The sequence below is a fragment of the Populus trichocarpa genome, chromosome 1 (genome assembly GCF_000002775.5).
Source record: "Populus trichocarpa isolate Nisqually-1 chromosome 1, P.trichocarpa_v4.1, whole genome shotgun sequence".
NCBI lineage: Eukaryota > Viridiplantae > Streptophyta > Magnoliopsida > Malpighiales > Salicaceae > Populus > Populus trichocarpa.
This window is the reverse complement of record NC_037285.2, coordinates 3891581-3914158: the sequence shown is the minus strand read 5'-3', so window position 1 is coordinate 3914158 and position 22578 is coordinate 3891581. Positions and strand designations below refer to the sequence as shown.

Genomic DNA, 22578 nt, shown 5'->3' with positions numbered 1-22578 from the left:
GAAGTTATAAAAAAATTAAAAAAATATCATATTATTTATTAATTATATCAAATTTGACTTTCAATATTTTGGTTGTTATATATTTTATTTTAATTTTTTTTTAATTATATCATTTAAAATTTGATTTTTTTATTAACTTTGATCATTATTTCTTTGATTTGATTGTTATTTATTTTCTTCTTCTTTTTTTCTCAATTGAAATTTATTTATCTTTAAAATTTAATCTATATTATTTTAATTACTATTTATTTTATTTGAAATAATTTATAAAATTAAAATTTTTTTTTAATTTTATTTTTTTAAAACTTTTTTATCTAACAGGTCTTATCTTTATTATTTTTAATAACATATGCAAACATTAAAAATATTTTCAAATTTATTTTCTATAACATTCATTAAAATTGGAAAATAATCAACTATATACTATTATACTTTCTATTAAACTCCTTTCCAAAGCAGGCTAGTTTCTGACAATATATAAAAATGTTTTAATTATTATTATAAGAATAAACCAAATAATTCCATTTTATCCGGAAACTTGGCATTTCCTGCAACCGCCCACCTGTAAAAATATATAAAAATCTGACCAGGTCTTTTCTACTTAATCATAACACCCGCACTTCATTTTCAAGCACTCTTTATTTTTTCTTAGAGAAGTCTGTTACGCATAAACTTCTTCTTGTTTTAGACAGAGAAAACAGAAAAGGAAAACAAAAATGGAGAAAGCAATCAACAGGCAACGTGTTCTTCTTGAACACCTCCGTCCTTCTTCTTCTCACAATTTTGAATCCACTCTTTCTGTAAGTTTCAAGAATTTGATCGCTACTAGATCCAGATGATAATTTGGTTGTTTCCGATTTAGTTGCTTTATTGCACCTGTTTTTTTCAGAAGAATCTCAGCTGCTAGTTAGATCATGCAAGTTGAAGGATGGATTTGTAATTTAGGATTTTATGAAATCTGTTGCCTTATGTTCTTTTTTATCAGTAATCTTTTTGAATTTATTCTTGTGTCTGGCTTCGTTTCTTAATATAAGTTGGATTTTCATGACTTTAATTAATTTCTTTATATAAATCGGAGCAGTGTTTTTTTTTTATATATAAAAAAATGGATTTTGAAATCAGGCATCCGCTTGTTTGGCTGGAGATAGCGCTGCGTATCAAAGGACTTCGGCGTATGGAGATGATGTTGTGATTGTTGCGTAAGTAGTGGTTGAAATGATTTTTGTGAAATGTTTATTGCCACCACAGTGATGTTTTTGGTGAATCGAGCTTAATCATTTTATTTCATTTGTGTTTTGTGGTTTTATAGAGCATATCGAACTCCGCAATGCAAATCAAAGCGTGGTGGTTTCAAGGATACTCATGCTGATGATTTACTAGCACCTGTGTTGAAGGTTTGTTTGTAGTTTAATTTTGAATTTGGTTTCGGTTATGGTTATGATTTGATTCTGATTATATGTTTTTGATGTCAGAATAATAAAACTTGTGTTTGTTGTTACTGTGAATATTGGTTCGTGTAGGCGTTAATAGAGAAAACTAATCTGGATCCAAGAGAAGTTGGGGATATTGTTGTGGGTTCAGTATTGGCTCCAGGATCTCAAAGAGCAAGTGAATGCAGGATGGCTGCATTCTATGCTGGTTTCCCTGGTATGTTTCTTAAATTGCATCTTTCAAGGGCTATTGGTTGCATTACTACTTTATGCTTGCTTGAATGGATTTTGAATCTGGTCCAGAAACTGTGCCGATAAGGACTGTCAACAGGCAATGTTCGTCTGGGCTTCAGGCAGTTGCTGATGTGGCTGCTTCAATCAAAGCAGGGTTCTATGAAATTGGTAAGAGAAATCCCTTGAACTGCCTTTTCAATAGTGTATTATCTCGATGTCTTGTTAATTATTAGGCTTTACAAATTTTATCATTTCATTTTAGGCATTGGAGCTGGGCTGGAATCCATGACAATTAATCAAATGTCATGGGATGGAGATGTGAATCCAAAGGTATATCTGCTCTTCTCTTCATTTAATTTGTTTCAGAAGGTTTGTTGATGATTTTTTTTATGGTTATTTATTATCTGGATTGGATTTTTAAGGTTATATTGATTATGGCAGCTAAAGAATTTTCAAAAAGCCCAAGATTGCCTTCTACCCATGGGTATTACTTCAGAGAATGTTGCACATCGTTTCGGTGTGACAAGGCAGGAGCAGGATCAGGCAGCAGTAAGTGCCATTGTTCTGCTATGCAGTATATTGCAACGTGATTTGTTTTATTAATATTCTTAAATTGTTGTTTATAGGTTGATTCTCATAGGAGTATTGTTAAATTGTTGTTGTTAGGTTGATTCTCATAGGAAGGCTGCTGCTGCTACTGCTTCTGGCAGATTCAAGGATGAAATCATCCCTGTCGCTACAAAGGTATATCTAGTTGAATGTATTGAGTAAAAAATTAGTCATTTTTGGCTAAAGAATTGAAAATGTAATCTGTTTTTTTTGTTGGCATTTTTCTGTTCGAAGATTGTCGACCCTAAAACTGGTGATGAGAAGCCCATCGTAGTATCTGTTGATGATGGGATTCGCCCAGAGACATCAGTAGCAGGTCTGGGAAAATTAAAGACCGTGTTTAAGAAAGATGGGACCACCACTGCTGGTATACCTCTCGAGCCTTTTCTTTTTTCATAGTTGGTCAGTTTATTTCGATCCATTTGATCATGTGGTGGCTCTTCTTCAGGAAATTCTAGCCAAATCAGTGATGGTGCTGGGGCTGTGTTGCTCATGAAAAGAAGTGTTGCTGTGCAAAAAGGACTACCCATTCTTGGTGTATTCAGGTATATAATTCCTAGAAACTCAGTGTATCTCTATCATAATGTGCAATAAATCGAATGGTAGTTGCACATGGATGTGGTGGACAACAACATTATAAATCCAACAAATCACAGCACGAATTCTAGAACCATTTTTTTTCCGTTTTATTTTGCATTCCTTAACAGGAGAGGGGGAGGTTGCGCTATCATCATCATGTTGACCTGAGAATGTGGTTGTTGGATGAATTTGCTTTGTATTTCCCGATAATAATCATTTTATGAGGAAATGCTAACCAATAACCAGTTGGCATGGAATCTTCTTTTTCCTTTGATCTGTTTATGTTTGTTCAGAACTTTTAACACCCAATGAAAGGGGTATTGAACATTTGAGTTGAAGGTATACGACCTCATTCAGAGCCAAGGATTTTGCTTCATCCATTCCCCCACAGCTCGTTTGTTCTGAAGTTTAGGGAGATGGCATTCTGCAAATGCATATCTTTTTATTTTGCTCGAGACAACAATGTTTAGTAGTTCCTTGCCATCTATTTTGTTGGATTTCATATATAACAATCAATGATGAGAATAAATTAAAGAATTCTCCATATTTTTCCCATATAAAATTTATTTTGGTCATGCAGGACATTTGCTGCTGTTGGTGTGGATCCTGCCATCATGGGTGTAGGCCCAGCTGTTGCAATTCCAGCTGCAGTGAAGGCTGCTGGTTTAGAACTTGAGGATATTGATCTTTTTGAAATAAATGAGGTTAAAAGAAAATGAATACTTTACAGTTATATTCAGAATCAAACACTCCTTCCAGTTTTAACTAAAGTTTGTTGTTTCTCGTCCAGGCATTTGCTTCCCAGTTTGTATATTGCCGCAAGAAGTTGGAGCTTGATCCACAGAAGATCAATGTCAACGGGGGTGCAATGGCCATTGGACATCCTCTGGGTGCAACAGGTATTTCCTTGTGGAAAATTGAAGTTAAAATAAATACACTCTAATTTCTGGTGATAAGCTAACAATCCTGTAATAGATTATAGATTGGAGGCAATTTCTTTTGCTTGGGTCTGGTGGGGGGAGGACATTTTTTTGTAGGCGAAGTATCTATGGGTTCCTTGGGAAAATATGTCGGTCAGGCAATTTACCAGATAAATTGTTAAGTCGGTGGTTCCATAGGAGCAAGTTAGAAAGATTGTGAAACAGAACAGATCGATTATAGATTGGAGGCAATTTTGTTTTCGGGGAGGGGAACACTTTTTCATAGCCGAGGTAGCTACTTATTATCCGAGAAAACATGTTGGTAAGCAGTTGATAGGATAAATTGTTTAAGCCCATTGGTTCAATAGGAGGAAGTCAGTAAGATTGAGAAATAGAACAATTGATTTTCGACAGAATAAAAAATGCATATATGAACCAAGGAATACAACCCTATGACATGCTCGAGCTGGGACAGGACATTGAAATCTATTTTTAGCTAGTTGAGCTGTAATATGCACATCCATTAGTTGGGTGTTTTGAGTTCGAGGGTTTATAGTACCATTTTTGTAGGATTTATATCGCCAAATAAACTGTCTAAAGATATATTAAAACAGATTTTTTTAGGAAATAAATGACTCCATGATTAATAGAACCATTTCGAGGGTTTATAGTACCATTTATGTAGGATTTATTTTACCAAATTGAACCATTCTCTTCTCTACAGTTGACATGATGTATAGATTTTCAAAGGACAATGGATTTAGTGATATAGGTGCTATATGAATATAAAAGGTCATCTCATAAATGAGAAGTATTTAATAATGTAACATCCTCTTAGCGAGATTTGATAGAAGTTTAACTATTGAATTAATCAAAACAAATTTAAAGAACATAAGGGATAATTGACCAAATTTTAGGAATACAAGGGTAGAAATGAATTGACACGAACATGGGTAAATTCAGGGGTTTTGCGTTGTGTCGGTGGTGGAAACAGTTTTTGATGCTTGTAAATCTGCTCAAGACTTGTATAGAGAGCATCGCTTTTGAGTGGTGTACGGTGATCTCTGTGATAGAGTATCTATCCATTAACATATATTATATGGTCTTTAATTTCACACATGAATATGCGGTGCAGCAGTTATTTGTTTAATCATATTCTGAGACTAATTCATGCCACCTCTTTAACTGTTACAGGTGCTAGATGTGTGGCTACCTTACTGCATGAGATGAAGCGTCGTGGCAGGGACTGTCGCTTCGGGGTGGTGTCAATGTGCATAGGTATTCTTCTTCTCCCTCTCTCTCTGAGTGCGTGGAGTGTTGCTGTAACGTATGCTTATGGAGGGGTGATTATTTTCGGTTCGATTTGGTTTTTATTAAAAAAAATAACCAAATTGAATTTTTTTTTTTAAAAAAAACCAAAACCGGTTCAAACCAACCGGTTTCGGTTCGGTTCAGTTTTTTAGGACAAAAACCGGTTCAGCTCGGTTTTTCCTGGTTTGGCTCGGTTTTTTCGGTTTTTTGCCGGTTTTGGCTTGGTTTTTTCAGTTCGGTTTAGTTTTTTCAGTTTTAGGCTTATAAAACCGAAACCGAAACCGAACCGGCCAGTTTTTTCAAAATTTTAATCGGTTTAATCAGTTTTTTTTCACGGTTCGGTTTTTTCGGTTATTTTTTTCAGGTTTTCTTGGTTTTTTGGTTTTTTTCTCACCCCTACTTATGGCTAACTGTTGTCACTAATTAAATGCAGGCACAGGAATGGGAGCTGCTGCTGTTTTTGAAAGGGGGGATGGCTGTGATGAGCTATGCAACGGCGGTCGGAAAGTCGAAAGCAACAATCTCTTATCCAGGGATTCACGATAGTCGCATGTGATGGGCATATCGCAGATGTTTCCAATAAATGCAGTTTGGAGTTATTTTATTATTCATAATAATAAAGTGTAACGAGGTGGCTCTATATTCAGTTAAACAAATAGAACGCAGAAGGCGAGTCCGATCGCCTATATTGTGATATTTTCATGTAATGAAATATTCCTCATTATAGTCTCTCTCTCTCTCTTTTTATTATTGCACCCCTTCTACTATATATGTTAATGTACCGGGCTGGGGTGGTCACTCAGGTCGGGTGGAAGGTCCATCTATGTAGAGTACCAGTCGGATACCGGATCGGATTCTTTAATTTTTTTTTATTCTCTTTAATTTTTTTCATACTTCATAAAATCATATCTTAATAAATTAATATAAATAATTTCATGTATCCTATTAAATGAAGTCATGTTTAAAATATTAATGATAGATATGGTTAAAAAATATTGAATTATATGATTAAATATTATTAATAATATGTACTAATTAATAAATAATTAGTGATTACTGAAGTTAGAAACTTAGATTGATTTTGCTAAATTTTTATAATATAATATTAATAATAATTATAATTTATACATATAGAAAAAATCAAAGAAAATTTGTTATTTGTTAAAATTTAGTTAAAAAAGTAAATATTGAATAACAATGTTTTAGAGAGTTTACATGTATTTATTAAAACAATAGTAAAAACATGTATTTATTACCCGATCCAAGTAAAATTATATCAGGTTTTTACTCAATCTTTTTTTATCCCAATCAAACTTAGCAAAAAAATTTAACTCAATTGAGTTGGTTATTCAAACTGAGGCTTTGTTTGTTTGCTGAAAAGTAGTTTCATTTTGAAAAGAGAATTCCGGGAAAGTAAATTATTTTCTGATATTTGGTAGTGTAATGAAAAATAAGTTGGAAAACACTTTCCACTGTTTGGTTATGTTATAAAAAATAAGCTGGAAAATAAATTATTAATGTTTTATTTTTTTCAAGTTTATTAAAATAACGAGGAACAAATCTTACAAATTAAAAAGTTGAATGAGAATGAAATTGAAGAAAAATATAATTTCATAAATTATCTCAAATAAAATAAATAATAATCAAAATAATAGAGATCAAATCTAAAAAAATAAAAAAATTGAAAGATGAAGAAATTAAAATAATAATAATTAACATTTCATAAATTATTTCAAATAAAATAAGTAACAATCAAAAGAATAAGGACCAAATTTGATAGATAAAAAATTTCAATTAAAAAATGATAAGGAAAAATTAAATAACAATTATAAAAATAAGGACTGAAGTTAATATAAAAATTAAATTTTAAGGGATGAAATTGAAAAACAAATATTCAAAACAAAATATATATAGCAATCAAAAGTTTGAGGATCAAATTTGATATAATCAGCAAATAATATGACATTTCTAAATTTTTCACAACTTCTGGAAAGTGTTTTCCGTTCAAAATACAAGGAAAATACTTTCTTAGAAACCAAGCCAAATTTTTCTTTAACTAGAAAATATTTTCTGTTGACTGGAAAATATTTTCCAACTAACTTTTCTAATAGCAAATAAATATAAAAAATATAAAAAATTATTTTTTAAAAAACAAATACACCTGAGTAAAAACTTTAACTCAAATGGAGTTGGTTGTTGTCGGATGAAATTATTTCTTGGGTTAGCGGAAGAGAGGAATGCTGATGGCGGCGGTGTTAAATGGGCATGCCTTGGATCACTACGTTACATAGGTCCACCATCCCAAGTTATTCATCAGACTTGGCATTGCCATACAAAAGCAATAGCAACATTACAGGGGTCCGCGTGTTGCCCTTCAGCCTCTTCTTTTATTCTGGACACGATTCCAAGTGTTCACCCGATAACATTATTTTTTCTGATGCGATAAAAATTATGTTTTAAAATGTTTTTTATTTATAAATATATCAAAATAATATATATTTTTAATTTTAAAATTTAAATTTTAAACGAATAATATTTTAGCATAATTACAAACATTACATCAAATCCATTGTGATACATCCCCATACTAGTTTTCACGGACTGTAACTAAGTTCTTTTTGGGTCAGATTTTGGACAGGCCTGTCCACAGACACGCCAACTACTAATGCATTCAGGGGACCTGCAGCCTTATCCTTGAACCGGAACTCGAGACGATAAAGTCCAATCAAATCCATTAACAGCATCTCCAAAGCATGGCTGGGTATAGCCCAATGTTTTATACCCCTCATTTTTTATTATTTTGTTAGAATTTTTTTTTTAATTCAATTACAAAAACGAAGAAGCCCAGATACCACAAGCACAGAGACCTAGGAAAAAAACACTAATTGTCCAGATATCAGGCCTCAAACTTTGCACTTTCCGATCCAGACCAACAGCTCCAACTGAGGTTAAGATAGAGGACCGTGGAACATATAGCTTGTACTCGTTTATTTGAGTTCCAGTAAAGGGTGTCCGGTGTTGTTTTCAGTAGTGGTGTTCATATATATATTTGGATAAAGTTTTGACTTGTAATTATATTTAATTTAATTTTTGATAATTTATAAATAATATATTTGACCTATTCTTTTTTTACTCAAGCGGATTAAATATATTAAAATGAGCTAAGTTTTTTTGTGTGAATATTATAAATATTCGAAACTAGAATTATATTACTAATTGTTATGGATTAAGTTTAATTAAAAGTAAGATTTGGAGTTAATAAATTAGCCCAAAACTTGTTATAAACTACAATAAATTTTGGAAATTAAAGTTTTAATATTGAGAAATCTTAAGGCTATAAGAACTAGAGTGGAATACTACTAAATTTTATATAGTTTACCTGAAATAACGAAGGAAATAGAGAATGGTTAGTTGTTAGACACTGCTAGTAGTTCACAGTATTTCGATCTTGGAAAAGTGATGATGCACCTCCCCATCGCCTAGATTAGAGGCTGACTACAATGGATTGCCAAGTGTAATTTTTTCACAGAGAAGATTGTTACGCATACGCTTTTTCTTGGTTCGGAAAGAGTAAAATGGAGAAAGCAAGCAACAGGCAACGTGTTCTTCTCGGTCACCTCCGTTCTTCTTCTTCTTATAACAATCATGAATCCTCTCTTTCTGTAAGTTCAAAAATATTAACGATATTCGATATATTTTGATTTCATGAAAGTTGAAGGACCGATATGTAGTTCTGAAATTTATGAGAAATCCGTTGCTTTATACCTATTTTTGTAATTGACAAATAGTTTGTGGCTTCATTTATCAATTAATATAAATTGGATTTTGATTATTTGTGAAATCAGGCATCTGCTTGTTTAGCTGGAGGTAGCGCGGCATGTGGAGATGATGTCGTTGTTGTGGCGTAAGTAGTAGTTGAAATGATTTTTGCAAAATGTTTTATTGCATATGCAGTAATGCACGGTTTAAGTGAATTAACGAGCTTGAAATTTTATTTTTTTTTTGTATTTTGTGGTTATAAAGGGCTTATCGAACTCCGCTATGCAAATCAAAGCGTGGTGGTTTCAAGGATACTCATGCTGATGATTTACTAGCACCTGTGTTGAAGGTTTTGAATCTGTTCTTGCTCATTGTTATCATGAATTATGATTATATGTATATTTTTTTTTGTGTCAGAATAACAAAACTTGTGTGTATATGTTGTTATTGTGGATACTTGGTTGGTGTAGGCATTGATAGAGAAAACTAATTTAGATGCAAGAGAAGTTGGGGATATTGTTGTGGGTTCGTCATTGGCACCAGGGTCTCAAAGAGCAAGCGAATGCAGGATGGCTGCGCTCTATGCTGGTTTCCCTGGTATGTGTTTTGATTGCCTCTCTGGAGGGATGTTGATTATGTTGATGCTTACTTGATCGGATTTTGAATCTGGTCCAGAAACTGTGCCGATAAGGACTGTCAATAGGAAATGTTCGTCTGGGCTTCAGGCAGTTGCTGATGTGGCTGCTTCTATCAAAGCAGGGTTCTATGAAATTGGTAATAGAAATTCCCTGAGCTGTCTTTGAGATGATGTATTACATTGATGCCATTTTAATTATTAGGCTTTACATTTTTTATCCCTTTGTTGTAGGCATTGGAGCTGGTTTGGAATCCATGACAGTTAATTCAAGGGCATGGGTTGGAGATGTGAACCCAAAGGTATATTTATTTTTCTCTTTATTCAATTTGTTTGATAAGGTTTGTTGGTGATTGTTTGTGTTTTGTTACTCATTGATCTGGATTGGATTCTTAAGGTTATGTTGATTATGGCAGGTAAAGCGCTTTCAGGAAGCCCAAGATTGCCTTCTACCCATGGGTGTTACTTCAGAGAATGTTGCACATCGTTTCGGTGTGACAAGGCAGGAGCAGGATCAGGCTGCAGTAAGTGCAATTGATCTACTACGTGGTATATTTTAACATGATTTGTAGTATTAATATTGTTAAATTATGGTCGCTAGGTTGATTCTCATAGGAAGATTGTTAAATTGTTGCTGTTAGGTTGATTCTCACAGGAAGGCCGCCGCCGCTTCTGCTTCTGGCAGATTCAAGGATGAAATCATCCCTGTCGCTACAAAGGTATATTTTAGTTGAATGTCTTGAGAAAATATGCATCTTGATTTATTTCATGTGCTTCCATGTTTGTCATTGCTGGCTTAAGAGTTGAACATGTAATATCTGATTTATGCTGTTTTTTCCTGCTTGAAGATAGCTGACCCTAAAACTGGGGATGAGAAGCCCATAATAGTTTCTGTTGATGATGGGATTCGCCCAAACACATCATTAGCAGATCTGGGAAAACTGAAGGCCGTGTTTAAGAAAGATGGGACCACCACTGCTGGTAAACAACATATGCGCTTCTTCTTTTTTTCAATATTTTGGTCAGTTTACTTCAATCCAGTTGATAATGAGGTGGCTCTTCTTCAGGGAATTCTAGCCAAATCAGTGATGGTGCTGCGGCTGTGTTGCTCATGAAAAGAAGTGTTGCTATGCGCAAAGGGTTACCCATCCTTGGTGTATTCAGGTAAATAATTCCTACCAACTTATTGTTGTTTATCCATACACATCCTTGACTTTTAAGTTTTCAAGCTTCACAACCTCATTCAGGACAATTCCCCTGCAGCTCATTTGTTTTGTAGTCTAGGAAGGTGGCCCTCTTTAAACACAAATCTTATTATTTTACTCGAGACATTGTTGTTTACATGTTGCTTGCCATCTATTATATTAGTTTTCATCTATAACTAAAATGACGAGAATATATCAAAGCATTCTCCTTCTCATTTTTCCACATGAAATTATTTTGTCCATGCAGAACATTTGTTGTTGTTGGTGTGGATCCTGCCATCATGGGTGTGGGCCCAGCTGTTGCAATCCCCGCTGCAGTGAAGGCTGCTGGTCTAGAACTTGAGGATATTGATCTTTTTGAGATAAATGAGGTAAATAGAATTGTATAGTTTTTAGTTGTATTTCTACCTTCATCAAACACCCTTTCCAGTTCACTACATTTTGTTATTCCTCGTCCAGGCATTTGCTTCCCAGTTTGTATATTGTTGTAAGAAGCTGGAGCTTGATCTGCAGAAGATCAATGTCAATGGGGGTGCAATAGCAATTGGACATCCTCTGGGTACAACAGGTATTTTGGCTTTCTGCTTTGAATTTCTTAAACTTTGTCAGCTATGATATGTTCAAAACGGGACAAGAAACTGAAAACTTCTTTTTGATTAGATGAGCAATAATTATATTATTCACTGGCCACAACACTTGTGAAGTGTTCAAATTCACGGGAATACAGTATGCTTGTAAATTTGCATAATACTTGTAATATAGAGCATCACTTTTGATTTGTGCAAGGGAATCATGGCAATAGAGCATCTATGTTAATATATGATCTTTAATTTTAGACATGAAAATGAACTGGAGCAGTTACATGCTAATTCAAAGACTAATTCATGCCTCTTAACTGTTACAGGTGCTAGATGTGTGGCTACTATACTGCATGAGATGAAGCGCCGTGGTAGGGACTGTCGCTTCGGAGTGGTTTCAATGTGCATAGGTATTCTCCTCCTCTCTCTCTCTCTCTCTCTCTGCGTGTGTGTTTGTGGAGTGTTGCTGGAACATATGCTTATGACTAACTATTGTCACTAAATGCAGGCACAGGAATGGGAGCTGCTGCTGTTTTTGAAAGGGGGGATGGTTGTGATGAGCTCTGCAATGCTCGGAAAGTCGAAAGCAACAATCTCTTATCCAAGGATTCAAGATAGTTGTATTTGATGGGCACATCGCAGAAGCTTCCAATAAATGCAGTTTAGAGTTATTTTATTATTCATAATAATAAAGTGTAACAAGGTGGGTAATTATATTAATTTAAACAAAACTAGAATGCAGGACATCAGTTTCATTTTTATATTTTCATCTAAATGAACTATTCCTCATTATTCACATATTTTTTTTTTTATGGATCTCATTATAAACACTCGGTACCTCCTTTACAGGTCTATCTCGTCGTCCATTATTACAGTGACGCAAATTCTCTTCCTTATCAAACGTACCTTAGAATGTCAAGAGATTTACTAACGCGGTTTGGAACAGATGTGCACGCATATACCTTATCTTAGAGATGTTTGAACTTGCAAGAAGTGCCCAAATTCCTTGGACCAGCCACAGAAACGATAAACGCACGCCTTGGATTACTACTTACTAGCCAGGGTCACACCGTCCCAGGTTCCTCATCATGTATTTGCAGTGGCAAAAGAATTGCAGGAGCCGGCGTGTTGCGCTTCAGGGTGTTTACATCTCAGCGAATTCTGAGACGATATTCTGCTGACTCCCAGGCTCAGGAAACTGTAGGGTGGGAAAGCAAAAGCATGCCTGCCAACCTTTGCTTTTAAGCCCTCGCAGTGGCATTATTTTTTCTACTCAACGGCCGGTTCAACGAGCTATGAGCTTTTTTTAATGAGGTACTTTGCACTATCAATTTGTACCATTGAGGCCTCTCATCTTGGAAATTTCCTATGTCAGCCCTTGGTACTTTTAGTTCAGAGAACTAACATCTTTAGTCCGTTGATCCCTAATGGTGCTAGTTGGCTGTTTGCTTTGGATATTCTTTGAAATATGCTATAGTCGTAAAAAAAACTCCCTGGGACACTCGACCTGTGAACTTTTACACACTGGTTAGTAGCAGCTAGTGCAGTAGCGCGCATAGCAACCTTTACGATTTCAAAGAGAAATCTTACAAGAATTTAAGACTGAAAGTTAAATCTTGAATTCTTGTGTGGACACATCTTGTCATAAGTGTCCGTTCGCATGGCATTTGCTTTTCCACCTCACAGCATCCTTTAGAAGACAAAGAACTGCTTAGAAATAATTTGTTCGATGCGACAAATACTAAGGTAAGACTTGCATGGCAAGCATTCAAAAGCAATAAGATGCATGCATTTTCACATCAGCAATCTGATACATGCCGCTCACTGTGGATGATCAAAAGCAAGGCAGTAATACATGAACACTGAAATCTGCAAGCGCAAGCTTGCACATGCTACTCCATGCAGCATTTCTCCCTGATCAGATCAGCGAACTAAGGGGAACTTGATTTCACAGACCAATGGACAAAGGTTGTCGGTTCATTGATGCTCCAGATTATGCAGGATGTGACTTCCCTTTGCGTTAACTTCATCAAAAATTTGGTCAAGGATTCCACTACAGAATCACACGGCTTTGGTTCAACCCCAGTCTACAAGCAAGCCCAAGAGGCAACCACAAATAAATCTCAGAGTTACAGAAGGAAGCCACCCTTGCCAACATATATATCAACTAATCATCTAATATAAAAAGTAGATAGAAGAAATAATGCATAGGTTTTCCCCAGTCAATACCCGGCTAGAAACACGAGAGGATTCCAATTTATAAAATTCGATTGAGAATATAAGGTAGTTTTTAACAAGAAATAACTAAATTGAGGATGATTAACACTGATCAAGGGGTTATTTATATATTTATAATATAGAGACTAAATAGTTACTTTTGATGAACTATAATGACTAAGTTACAGTTAACTGCCCAAGCCGGCAACTACTTTCAAAAACCCTAAGCCCTAGTGGACCCCCACCACAAACAGATAGGGAGCAGAACCAGTAACGTGTCTGTTTTTGCTGTGGAGCAGTCCTTTCATTCAATGATTTATGGGTTTTAAGCTACCCGTAGGGCAACCGGCTGCCCTTCCCGTCGCGGAACAACCGGTTTTTTCAGTGGTTGGCCCCACTAAAACTAAAAACATAACAGTAGAAGCATGATTTTAATGTTTTTACTGGTGCAGTATATGATAATGTTAATTGTTTTTTAAAGTGTTTTTTATTTAAAAATATATTAAAATAAAATATTTTTAATATTAATATATAAAAATAAAAAATAAAATATTTTTAAAATATAAAAACAAATAAATAAAGTCATTTAGGTTTTAACTTGTTTGGGTTGATGGTTATAATTGTTTTTTAAAGTGATTTTTACTTAAAAATATATTAAAATAATATTTTTTTGTTTTTTTTTAATATTTTTCACATCAACATATGATTTAAAATTATTAAAAAATATTAATTTAAATTTTTTTTTTTTTTTTAAATTTCCTTTAAAACACTTTAAAAACATAAATACAAATATTACCTTGACCTCCCCCGCAAACGCAAAATCAACCCGTGAAACAAATACTTGACGGAACCAGGCCAAACCACGTTACCAGCGGAAGTGCTCCCCATCCCCATCACTTAAACACCTCTTCTCTTTCCCTCTCTCATTCCACGCGCCACCATGCAATCCACCTTCATTTCCCCACGCGCTACTCCACCGAAACCCCAAATGTCATTCCCCACACAACCCCACTTCCCCACTCGCCTCCCTCCCTATTCTCTGCGCGTCAAAGCTCAATCTGTCGCCGTTGAACCATCACAAGCAACAACCACAGTTGGGCAAAAGCTAAACAAGTACAGTTCACGCATTACTGAGCCCAAGTCCCAAGGTGGGTCTCAAGCAATCCTTCATGGGGTTGGTTTATCGGATGCTGACATGTCTAAGCCTCAGATAGGTATCTCTTCAGTTTGGTATGAAGGGAATACTTGTAACATGCACCTGTTGAAGCTATCAGAGGCTGTTAAAAGAGGGGTTGAAGAGGCAGGGATGGTTGGTTTCAGGTTTAATACAATTGGCGTTAGTGACGCTATTTCAATGGGGACTAGAGGGATGTGTTACAGTTTGCAAAGCAGAGACTTGATTGCTGATAGCATCGAGACTGTTATGAGTGCCCAATGGTATGATGGCAATATCTCCATCCCTGGCTGTGATAAAAATGTAAGCTTTTCTCGTTCTTTTTTTTTCTTCTAAAGAAGCAACATTTGGGCCGTTTGGTCTGTGGGTTTTGAGTGAAATGCGGATTTTGGTGAATCTAACGAGGGGTTTAATTATTGGTTACTGTGTGGTTGCCTATGGTGATGCTTCTTTTTTTTCTGAAAATTTTGAAATTGAATCAAATTAGCTAATTTCGAATCCCATAATGACAATAAGCAAGACTCATTAATAACAAAATAATCGTTCGAAACTTTAGTAATATCAGCTTTTGTTGCATCTTACTCTGTTTACTATTTGGCACTCAAGATTTCTGTAAATATATCCAGCCCCATAATGTTGAAGCTAATATTCTTCTCAATTTTTTTTTCTGGTGCAAATTAAAGCTAATCAACAAGTCTTCCTTTTTGTCTCAAAAAAATATGTTCTTCCTTCGCTGTATTGGCGATAAAGTTAACCTCCTCGTAGCCAAAAATAACGGTTAGAGAAGGCACTGAACAACACACACAAAAGAAAAAAGAAAAACAATAATAATGCATCTTTGGAGTGCCTTCCACGACCTTGTGAATTCTGTTACAAACCACAAGAAGATAGAGTAGTACTACCATCTTGGATTATTTCCACCATTCTTACTCAGTTACTCTCATCATCAATGTACTCTTATAAGTTGTTTCAATTTCTGTAGATGCCAGGTACTATTATGGCAATGGGAAGGCTGAATCGACCTAGCATTATGGTTTATGGTGGAACTATCAAGGTGTAAGACTGAGACATCACCTTCTCCCTTCCAATTCCCCTTCTTTCTTTCTTTTGGCCTACAGAAAATGCTGATATAATTTGAATCCATTTCCACTTTATATTTTGAGCTAGGATTTTTTCAATGCTACAAAACCTCATTTAAAAATCTTTCTCCTTTGCAGCCTGGTCACTTCAATGGCCATACTTATGATATAGTATCTGCATTTCAGGTACGCATACTGCTTTGTTGTTTTGATATTGTTAGGCCTGCAGAATGTGCTGGTTTTGATATGTTTTGTGAGACAATTCATTGTTCTTCTGTTTAGTCTTTTTTTGGTCTTAAATATGCAAAAATATGCCTGTGGCATGATTGGCAAATAAGCCAAGCCAACCACCTCCTTTTCCCATTATATTAATAAATGCTTTAGGTTCATGTTTGTTAAAAATATAGTATGTGATGCTTCATATTTGGGGAAGTGTATTTGATATGAGAATGTAAAAATGCTTGAAGGTGTATGCTTCACATTTGAGATTGCTATGTTACCTGCAACTCTGCTGTTGAATCATAGCTTTGGATTGCTTGCATTTTTTCTTTTTGATAAACTATTTCTTTTTAAGCAATGAGTTTAACCAAAACATTAACATTTTTCATGTTAGAAATAGAAAATCTATTTTTTGTCGATTCTCTCTCTCTTTTTTGTTTTTCATTTTTTTGCCTACCAGGTTTATGGAGAGTATGTAAGTGGATCTATAAACGATGATGAAAGAAAAAATGTGATTCGTAATTCCTGCCCTGGAGCAGGGGCATGTGGTGGAATGTATACAGCTAACACCATGGCTTCTGCTATTGAAGCCTTGGGAATGTCTCTTCCTTACAGGTAGAAATGTATCCTTGTGGAAACAGTTGGATTTGGGTGTGTAAGCAATTTTTTACGCTCTCTTTATTCTTTCCTTGCAGCTCCTCAATCCCTGCTGAAAACCAATTGAAGTTGGATGAGTGCCGTTTAGCTGGAAAATATCTGCTAGAACTATTGAAGATGGACTTGAAACCACGAGATATTATCACTCGCAAGTCACTACGTAATGCAATGGTTATTGTCATGGCACTAGGTGGCTCTACTAATGCTGTGTTACACTTAATTGCGATCGCAAGGTCAGTAGAGTTCTCTTTTATTCCAATGGTAATTGCATTTTATGGGGATGACTCAAGAGAACTTGGCAGGTCTGTCGGATTGGAGTTGACCCTTGATGATTTCCAGAAGGTCAGTGATGAGGTTCCATTCCTTGCAGATCTGAAGCCTAGTGGAAAATATGTCATGGAGGATGTGCATAAGGTCAGAATTTTTCATTCATAACTGTTTGGATTATTCTACGGTAATCAATGCAGCACTGTGCCTTGCAATATTTGTTGTACATGACACATTTATAGAGATTGCTGAACTCGATTTGTTTAGCATCCTTTTCTCTTTGTTTCCTTGTGCGTAAATTCTTTTTTGATAGATTGGGGGAACACCTGCTGTCCTTCGCTACCTTTTGGAGCATGGTTTCCTTGACGGGGACTGTTTGACTGGTACAAAGTTTGGTTATATTGAAAATTTTGCATTTATTAATTTTTTTCTGGAAGTGGTTTTGTATTTGATAATTTTAACTTGACTTATTTTCTCTTTAGTCACTGGGAAGACTTTGGCTGAAAATGTGCGAAATTGTCCACCATTGTCTGAGGGGCAGGTGGAATGTTGTTTTCTTTGTTTTTATTCTCATCATTTTCTGTTAAGAAAGCAGTGTGTTTCATGACAATAATTGACTGTATGTTCACTTTCTTCTGTTTTCCAGGACATAATAAAGTCATTGGATAACCCCATTAAGAAAACAGGTCACCTCCAAATATTACGTGGAAATCTTGCACCAGAGGGTTCTGTGGCTAAAATTACTGGAAAAGAAGGGTTATATTTCTCTGGTAATAAATTTTATGTTATGTACTTTGATTTGTTGATGTCTGATGTACAACTGCACTTTTTAGTCGTGATTGTGATTGAATCCACTGCAAACATTAATGTAATGGAACATTCACTGTTCTCCAGGTCCTGCACTTGTATTTGAGGGAGAGGAATCTATGATTGCAGCTATCTCAGAAGATCCCATGAGTTTTAAGGTGAGCATTTTTATGCATTCTTGTCCCTTCAGGTCAGCTGTGCATTGTGTTGTATTTTCCTGCAAAAAAGTGTGATACCTTGAGAGGGATGCTGGTACTTCATAGGATTGATTGCATGTGTAGTGTATAATTCTGCATTTGTGTATAGGATATGTATTGAAGTGGAATTACCTTGATATTTGATTTTTAGTAAATAAGCAAAAGCAGTCACAAATTGAAAATTTATTTTTATCAATTAAAAACATGAAGGCCTTTCCTTGCAGTTCCGTAACCTATCATTATACAGCTAGAGGCTTTGACAGGTTCCATCATGAGTTTCAAAGCTTTGTTACCTCAAGTTATTTTAAAAAAATACTTAGCATGACTGTGAAGAGAGCTTTGATTATAACTATTATTCTCGAATTTCATTGTTGTTGCATTTTCTTTTGGAAGATCTTTCACCCCCAAATTGCACCTTCAGGCTATAATAAGTTCCCAATTTTCTCTGACTATATAGACCTTGAGTTTGTGTTTGCAGTTATGTTCCTATGTGGCATCTTCTACGTCCTTGAAATGTTATCTTAGTTTCATCCTTAATGTTTGTTGGTATGATGTTCTGGGGCTTGTTTCCTAGTGGAACAGCATATCTAATTTTTGGTTTTGTTACATCTCAGGGGAAAGTAATAGTTATTAGAGGAGAGGGGCCAAAAGGAGGACCGGGCATGCCTGAAATGCTAACACCAACCAGTGCAATAATGGGAGCAGGTCTTGGGAAGGTACAGTTATATGAACTAAGTTTTCTTTGTAGTTGCTGGTCTTCTGTAGCCAGAATTGACTTGAATCATAGGATTTCATGATTTTTCAGAATTATATGACGTATCACAAAAAGAAATATGCATGGCGATCTTGTGAAAGCACAATCAGTCACTTGTTTGAGTGATCATAGCAACAATAAACTTCCTTAGACTTGAGATACACATTTGCATTCATCTTCACTTTAAACAGGTTCTCCAGAGCTAATTGATTTACCTTGTTGATGATGTTAGCATTCTTGCTTTGACATGATGGTTTCTTTTGCAGGATTGTGCATTGTTGACTGATGGTAGATTTTCAGGAGGTTCACATGGATTTGTTGTTGGTCACGTAAGCCCTGAAGCACAGGTGCCTTTTCTTTTCTAATTCTTGAGCTGCAATCTCTTGAATCCCTCTTTATTGATGGAACGCTTGTATTTTATTACTTCTGGTTATTTTACATGTATGATCAAAATAAGTGAAATTGCACAAGACCTCGTTATAATAATAAATGTTTGAACATATTCTTAAGAGGTCTTTGGTATTTCCAGGAAGGTGGTCCGATTGGTCTCGTTAGAAATGGGGATATCATTAACGTTGATGTCCGGGAGAAGAGATTAGATGTTCAATTAACAGACATGGAATTGGAAGAGCGAAGAAAAAATTGGACTCCACCTCCATACAAGGCCACCCGAGGGGTTTTATACAAGGTAATGGAGAGTGTATCTCAATGATATATATTTTTCCTACATTTTGAATGTCTTTACTCAATATTCTCATTCATTCCAGTATATCAAGAATGTGCAATCTTCTTCAAAGGGATGTGTAACAGATGAATAGCAGAGAAGACATGATTCCGGGAACTATTTGAGAGTGACAGAAGGTCAAACATATGCTTGCCACACTGCTATATTGTGGGTGCTTAATTGCGTGCTATCTATTTGGTCGCCTACAACTACACTGCTATTTCTTAATGGAAGAACCAGTGTTTTTGTGAAATTTGTCTTCCAGGGTAGTGAGATTTTCTTTGATTTTTGTGTTTTTATTTTCCCATCTCTGTCTTCAAGTCTCTTGTAATCTTTCCCTGATACAATGGATTTGCAGTTGTATGAATTGTGGGGTTAATCTCATCAGACGTTCTGTTGATAAAACATGAGCTTTGAACATGTCACTGCATGGCAATGGAACTCTCCATGTTTGTTTCATTAGAATGTTTAGTGCACATCATGGTCATGTCTGTATTCTACTGCCAAAACTATAGCTGATGATACGTACATGTTGCTTCCTACACCAGATTACACTTGACCATGTTTATCAAGTATCAACCCTTGAGGCCTTGACTTGATCACTCTCGACCTGAAACATGTCTACTTCACAGGAAAGATTACAAGGGCAGTGAATTCCAATAATGTTTATGAGTGATTTCTTTTCTTATTTACAAAAAGAGGATGACAGGCTAAAACTTGGAGAACTGTTTAAAAAAATCCAATTATCAACAATATCGTCTAATCACAGAAAGGCATGTCCAAAATGTCCTTAATTGCAATATAATTACTTCGTAGGGATTATTTCTGTAAAATGCTCCAGCCTCTATGCCTTGGAGCGAAAAAAGAATGAAATATTCTCTGAATAGGAACAAAAGCTTTTAATTCTCTACAATGGGATTGGATAGTCTGTTTAGCCAATAATTAGGTTATTTATAGCACAATTAGTTGCAACAAATTAATGCCCCCGGCAAAAAGAAAGAAAAAAATCAACTCTAATTATTTGTTACTTTAATCAAGCATGTTCTTGTTTTTTTCTATATTTTTTGGTGGTGATTTTTAATTATATAGTGATGATCATAACAATTGAAACAAAAAGATTTGTTTTTTATTCCACGTAAATTTTTTACTTTCTTAATCAAAATCTCAATATTTTGTTGTTTCTTTCACTTTTAAATAACGTAGAATTACTATGTCCCATAAAAATTAATAATTTATTAGAATATATTTTAAAAGGTGGGGGGATAATATTGTGCATGTACTATAGACATAGACTCATTATATTGTGGACAACACGATAGAACTTGGAGTGCGTTGTCTTTTTTTGTTTATTAGTTAAAAAGTGTTATTATATCTGGTTTGGCCATCTAATATTTCTAATTTTTATTTTTTGTTTTGCATCTTTAGATTTTTTTTTCTTTTATTTTTTTTATATTAAAAATATTTTTAATATGGTAAAGAGAAAATATTTTTAAGTGTTTTGGACACTTAAAATCATGCTTCATATTTTTTTATATTTAAAATAAAAGTTATTATTGACCCGCTGCGAAGCGCGAGATAATACACTAGTTTCTATATATTTCATGTTACAAAATTTACTCAAAAATTATCTTATAAAAATATTTATTTTACATGTTTGTTTTTTTTTTTTTATTTAATAACTTTTTTATTTTTTATGTATAGAATATTAACCAAATTTATTTTCCGAGGCGAGATAATATTAGGAGATTTCAAAATCACATACAACACAGATTTTGAGGTAAAGATTCGAATTTCTTGAGGTGCGGCCCATATATCTATTCCCTTCTATATTTGAGTTTTTTATTATTATTAATGTGTAATTCGAATCAATTTATATATGTATTTTGATTAACTTTATAAATTTTAAAATTAATAATTATGTAAGTTTTTAGTACTATGAAATAAAACAAACCTATAATTTAACGATGAGCTGGACCAAGATTTCATTTTGATGGGTTGTAGCTTGAGAAGGGAACATGCTTTCCACAGAGGCGGCTTCGAAACTCTAGTTAGCTAGCCTCGTTGATCCACCACCCTGATCCAGGAATTGGAGTAAAAAATGAAGAAAAAAGAAAAAAGGTGAGGGTTGATTGGAACAGCAATACAAGATCAGAGAGTAATTACTAATTAGAGTGAAATTGAGAGAATATATAAATCTAAAAAAAAACAAATTAAAATTTACACTTGCTTCTTAAACTAGGTTTTCTTTTTTATTTAATGAAGGGCTAAGGCGCTAATGACAAATTACAAGCAGTGATTAAGAAAGAGGTAAAGGAATCTCACTCGTTATAAAATATACTGGAGGAGGAATAGTGTTGTTTTGAACAGTTTGTTTTTTTATTTTTTAACTTTTTTATTTGTGGTTTTAGTTGTATTAACATGTTTTATATATTGTATTTTTTTTTAATTTGTATTTTCTTGTATATTTAAAATATCAATAAATATTTTTACGATAAATTAAAGATGAATTTTGCGAAATAGAACATTAATTATAGTAAAAAAAAAATAAAAGAATGACAGAATTTTTCTTAAAAAAACTACATGTACTAAAACTATAGTTTTGAAATCCGGACCGGCTCGGCGGGTCGACCCGAGGCTGGAACCGGGCCGGGTTGAAGAAAAAATGAGGGAAGGAAAAACCCGGTGGGTTGACCCGGCAACCCCGTTGACGGGTCAACTGGGCCGGGTTGAAGAAAAAATGAGGGAAGGAAAAACCCGGTGGGTTGACCCGGTCAAGACCTGGTTGCAAACCCGTTGACTTTTATTATTTTTGTTTTTTTACTAAAACGACATCGTTTTGATTTAAAAAAAAACTGACCCGATGACCTGGTCAAAACTTGAAATTCAGATCTTGGACCGGATCGAGTCTTAAAACTATGACTAGAACATCAATGAAAGAGTAATAATGCATTTTTTTTTCTTTTTCTTTATTACATTAAAAATTATTTTGGAATCTGTCCACAACGCAACACGAGCTACTGGTATTCTCGACAACCTATAAAATATTACTTACTAGTCAGCCCACGGGGACACCGAAACCAGTGTTGATGAGATCTGTTTTCTTCAACTACTACTAGTTTTCAATTAATTTAATTTTTATCAACCAGTGCATGCTGGTTAGACGTCCAAGCACCTATCTAGAACAATTAATTCTAATTAAAGCACTCCTGAACCAAATCAAATGA

At 34.7% G+C, this 22578-nt stretch overlaps 3 protein-coding genes across 4 annotated transcripts; all 3 read left to right on the top strand.

Moving 5' to 3' along the window:
* The first annotated feature begins 606 nt into the window (after nucleotides 1–606).
* Nucleotides 607–5812, top strand: LOC7460522 (3-ketoacyl-CoA thiolase 2, peroxisomal). Its single transcript, XM_002299248.4, has 14 exons — nucleotides 607–800; nucleotides 1123–1199; nucleotides 1310–1394; nucleotides 1521–1647; nucleotides 1734–1832; nucleotides 1927–1994; nucleotides 2106–2213; nucleotides 2331–2408; nucleotides 2508–2640; nucleotides 2722–2818; nucleotides 3433–3556; nucleotides 3643–3751; nucleotides 4967–5050; nucleotides 5517–5812. The coding sequence occupies exons 1-14, from the start codon at nucleotides 717–719 to the stop codon at nucleotides 5627–5629; spliced, it is 1386 nt and encodes a 461-aa protein (XP_002299284.2). The 5' UTR covers nucleotides 607–716; the 3' UTR covers nucleotides 5630–5812.
* Nucleotides 5813–8109: 2297 nt separating this feature from the next.
* On the top strand, nucleotides 8110–12760 carry LOC18094516 (3-ketoacyl-CoA thiolase 2, peroxisomal). The gene is made up of 15 exons (XM_052453380.1): nucleotides 8110–8745; nucleotides 8929–8987; nucleotides 9107–9191; nucleotides 9313–9439; nucleotides 9518–9616; nucleotides 9711–9778; nucleotides 9893–10000; nucleotides 10118–10195; nucleotides 10325–10457; nucleotides 10544–10640; nucleotides 10929–11052; nucleotides 11141–11249; nucleotides 11586–11669; nucleotides 11768–11962; nucleotides 12109–12760. The coding sequence occupies exons 1-14, from the start codon at nucleotides 8659–8661 to the stop codon at nucleotides 11875–11877; spliced, it is 1368 nt and encodes a 455-aa protein (XP_052309340.1). The 5' UTR covers nucleotides 8110–8658; the 3' UTR covers nucleotides 11878–11962; nucleotides 12109–12760.
* Nucleotides 12761–14275: 1515 nt separating this feature from the next.
* Nucleotides 14276–19813, top strand: LOC7460521 (dihydroxy-acid dehydratase, chloroplastic). 2 transcript variants are annotated; one of them, XM_002299247.4, is made up of 14 exons: nucleotides 14279–14953; nucleotides 15633–15704; nucleotides 15868–15915; nucleotides 16409–16563; nucleotides 16644–16838; nucleotides 16908–17019; nucleotides 17186–17255; nucleotides 17355–17413; nucleotides 17519–17642; nucleotides 17767–17837; nucleotides 18491–18592; nucleotides 18897–18977; nucleotides 19160–19318; nucleotides 19398–19813. In XM_002299247.4, the coding sequence occupies exons 1-14, from the start codon at nucleotides 14417–14419 to the stop codon at nucleotides 19446–19448; spliced, it is 1836 nt and encodes a 611-aa protein (XP_002299283.1). In that variant the 5' UTR covers nucleotides 14279–14416; the 3' UTR covers nucleotides 19449–19813. The 2 variants fall into 2 exon arrangements, with proteins under 2 accessions (XP_052305968.1, XP_002299283.1); XM_052450008.1 differs by lacking the exons at nucleotides 18897–18977; nucleotides 19160–19318; nucleotides 19398–19813 and adding an exon at nucleotides 18682–18835 and having other exon boundaries at nucleotides 14276–14953.
* The last annotated feature ends 2765 nt before the right edge of the window (nucleotides 19814–22578 follow it).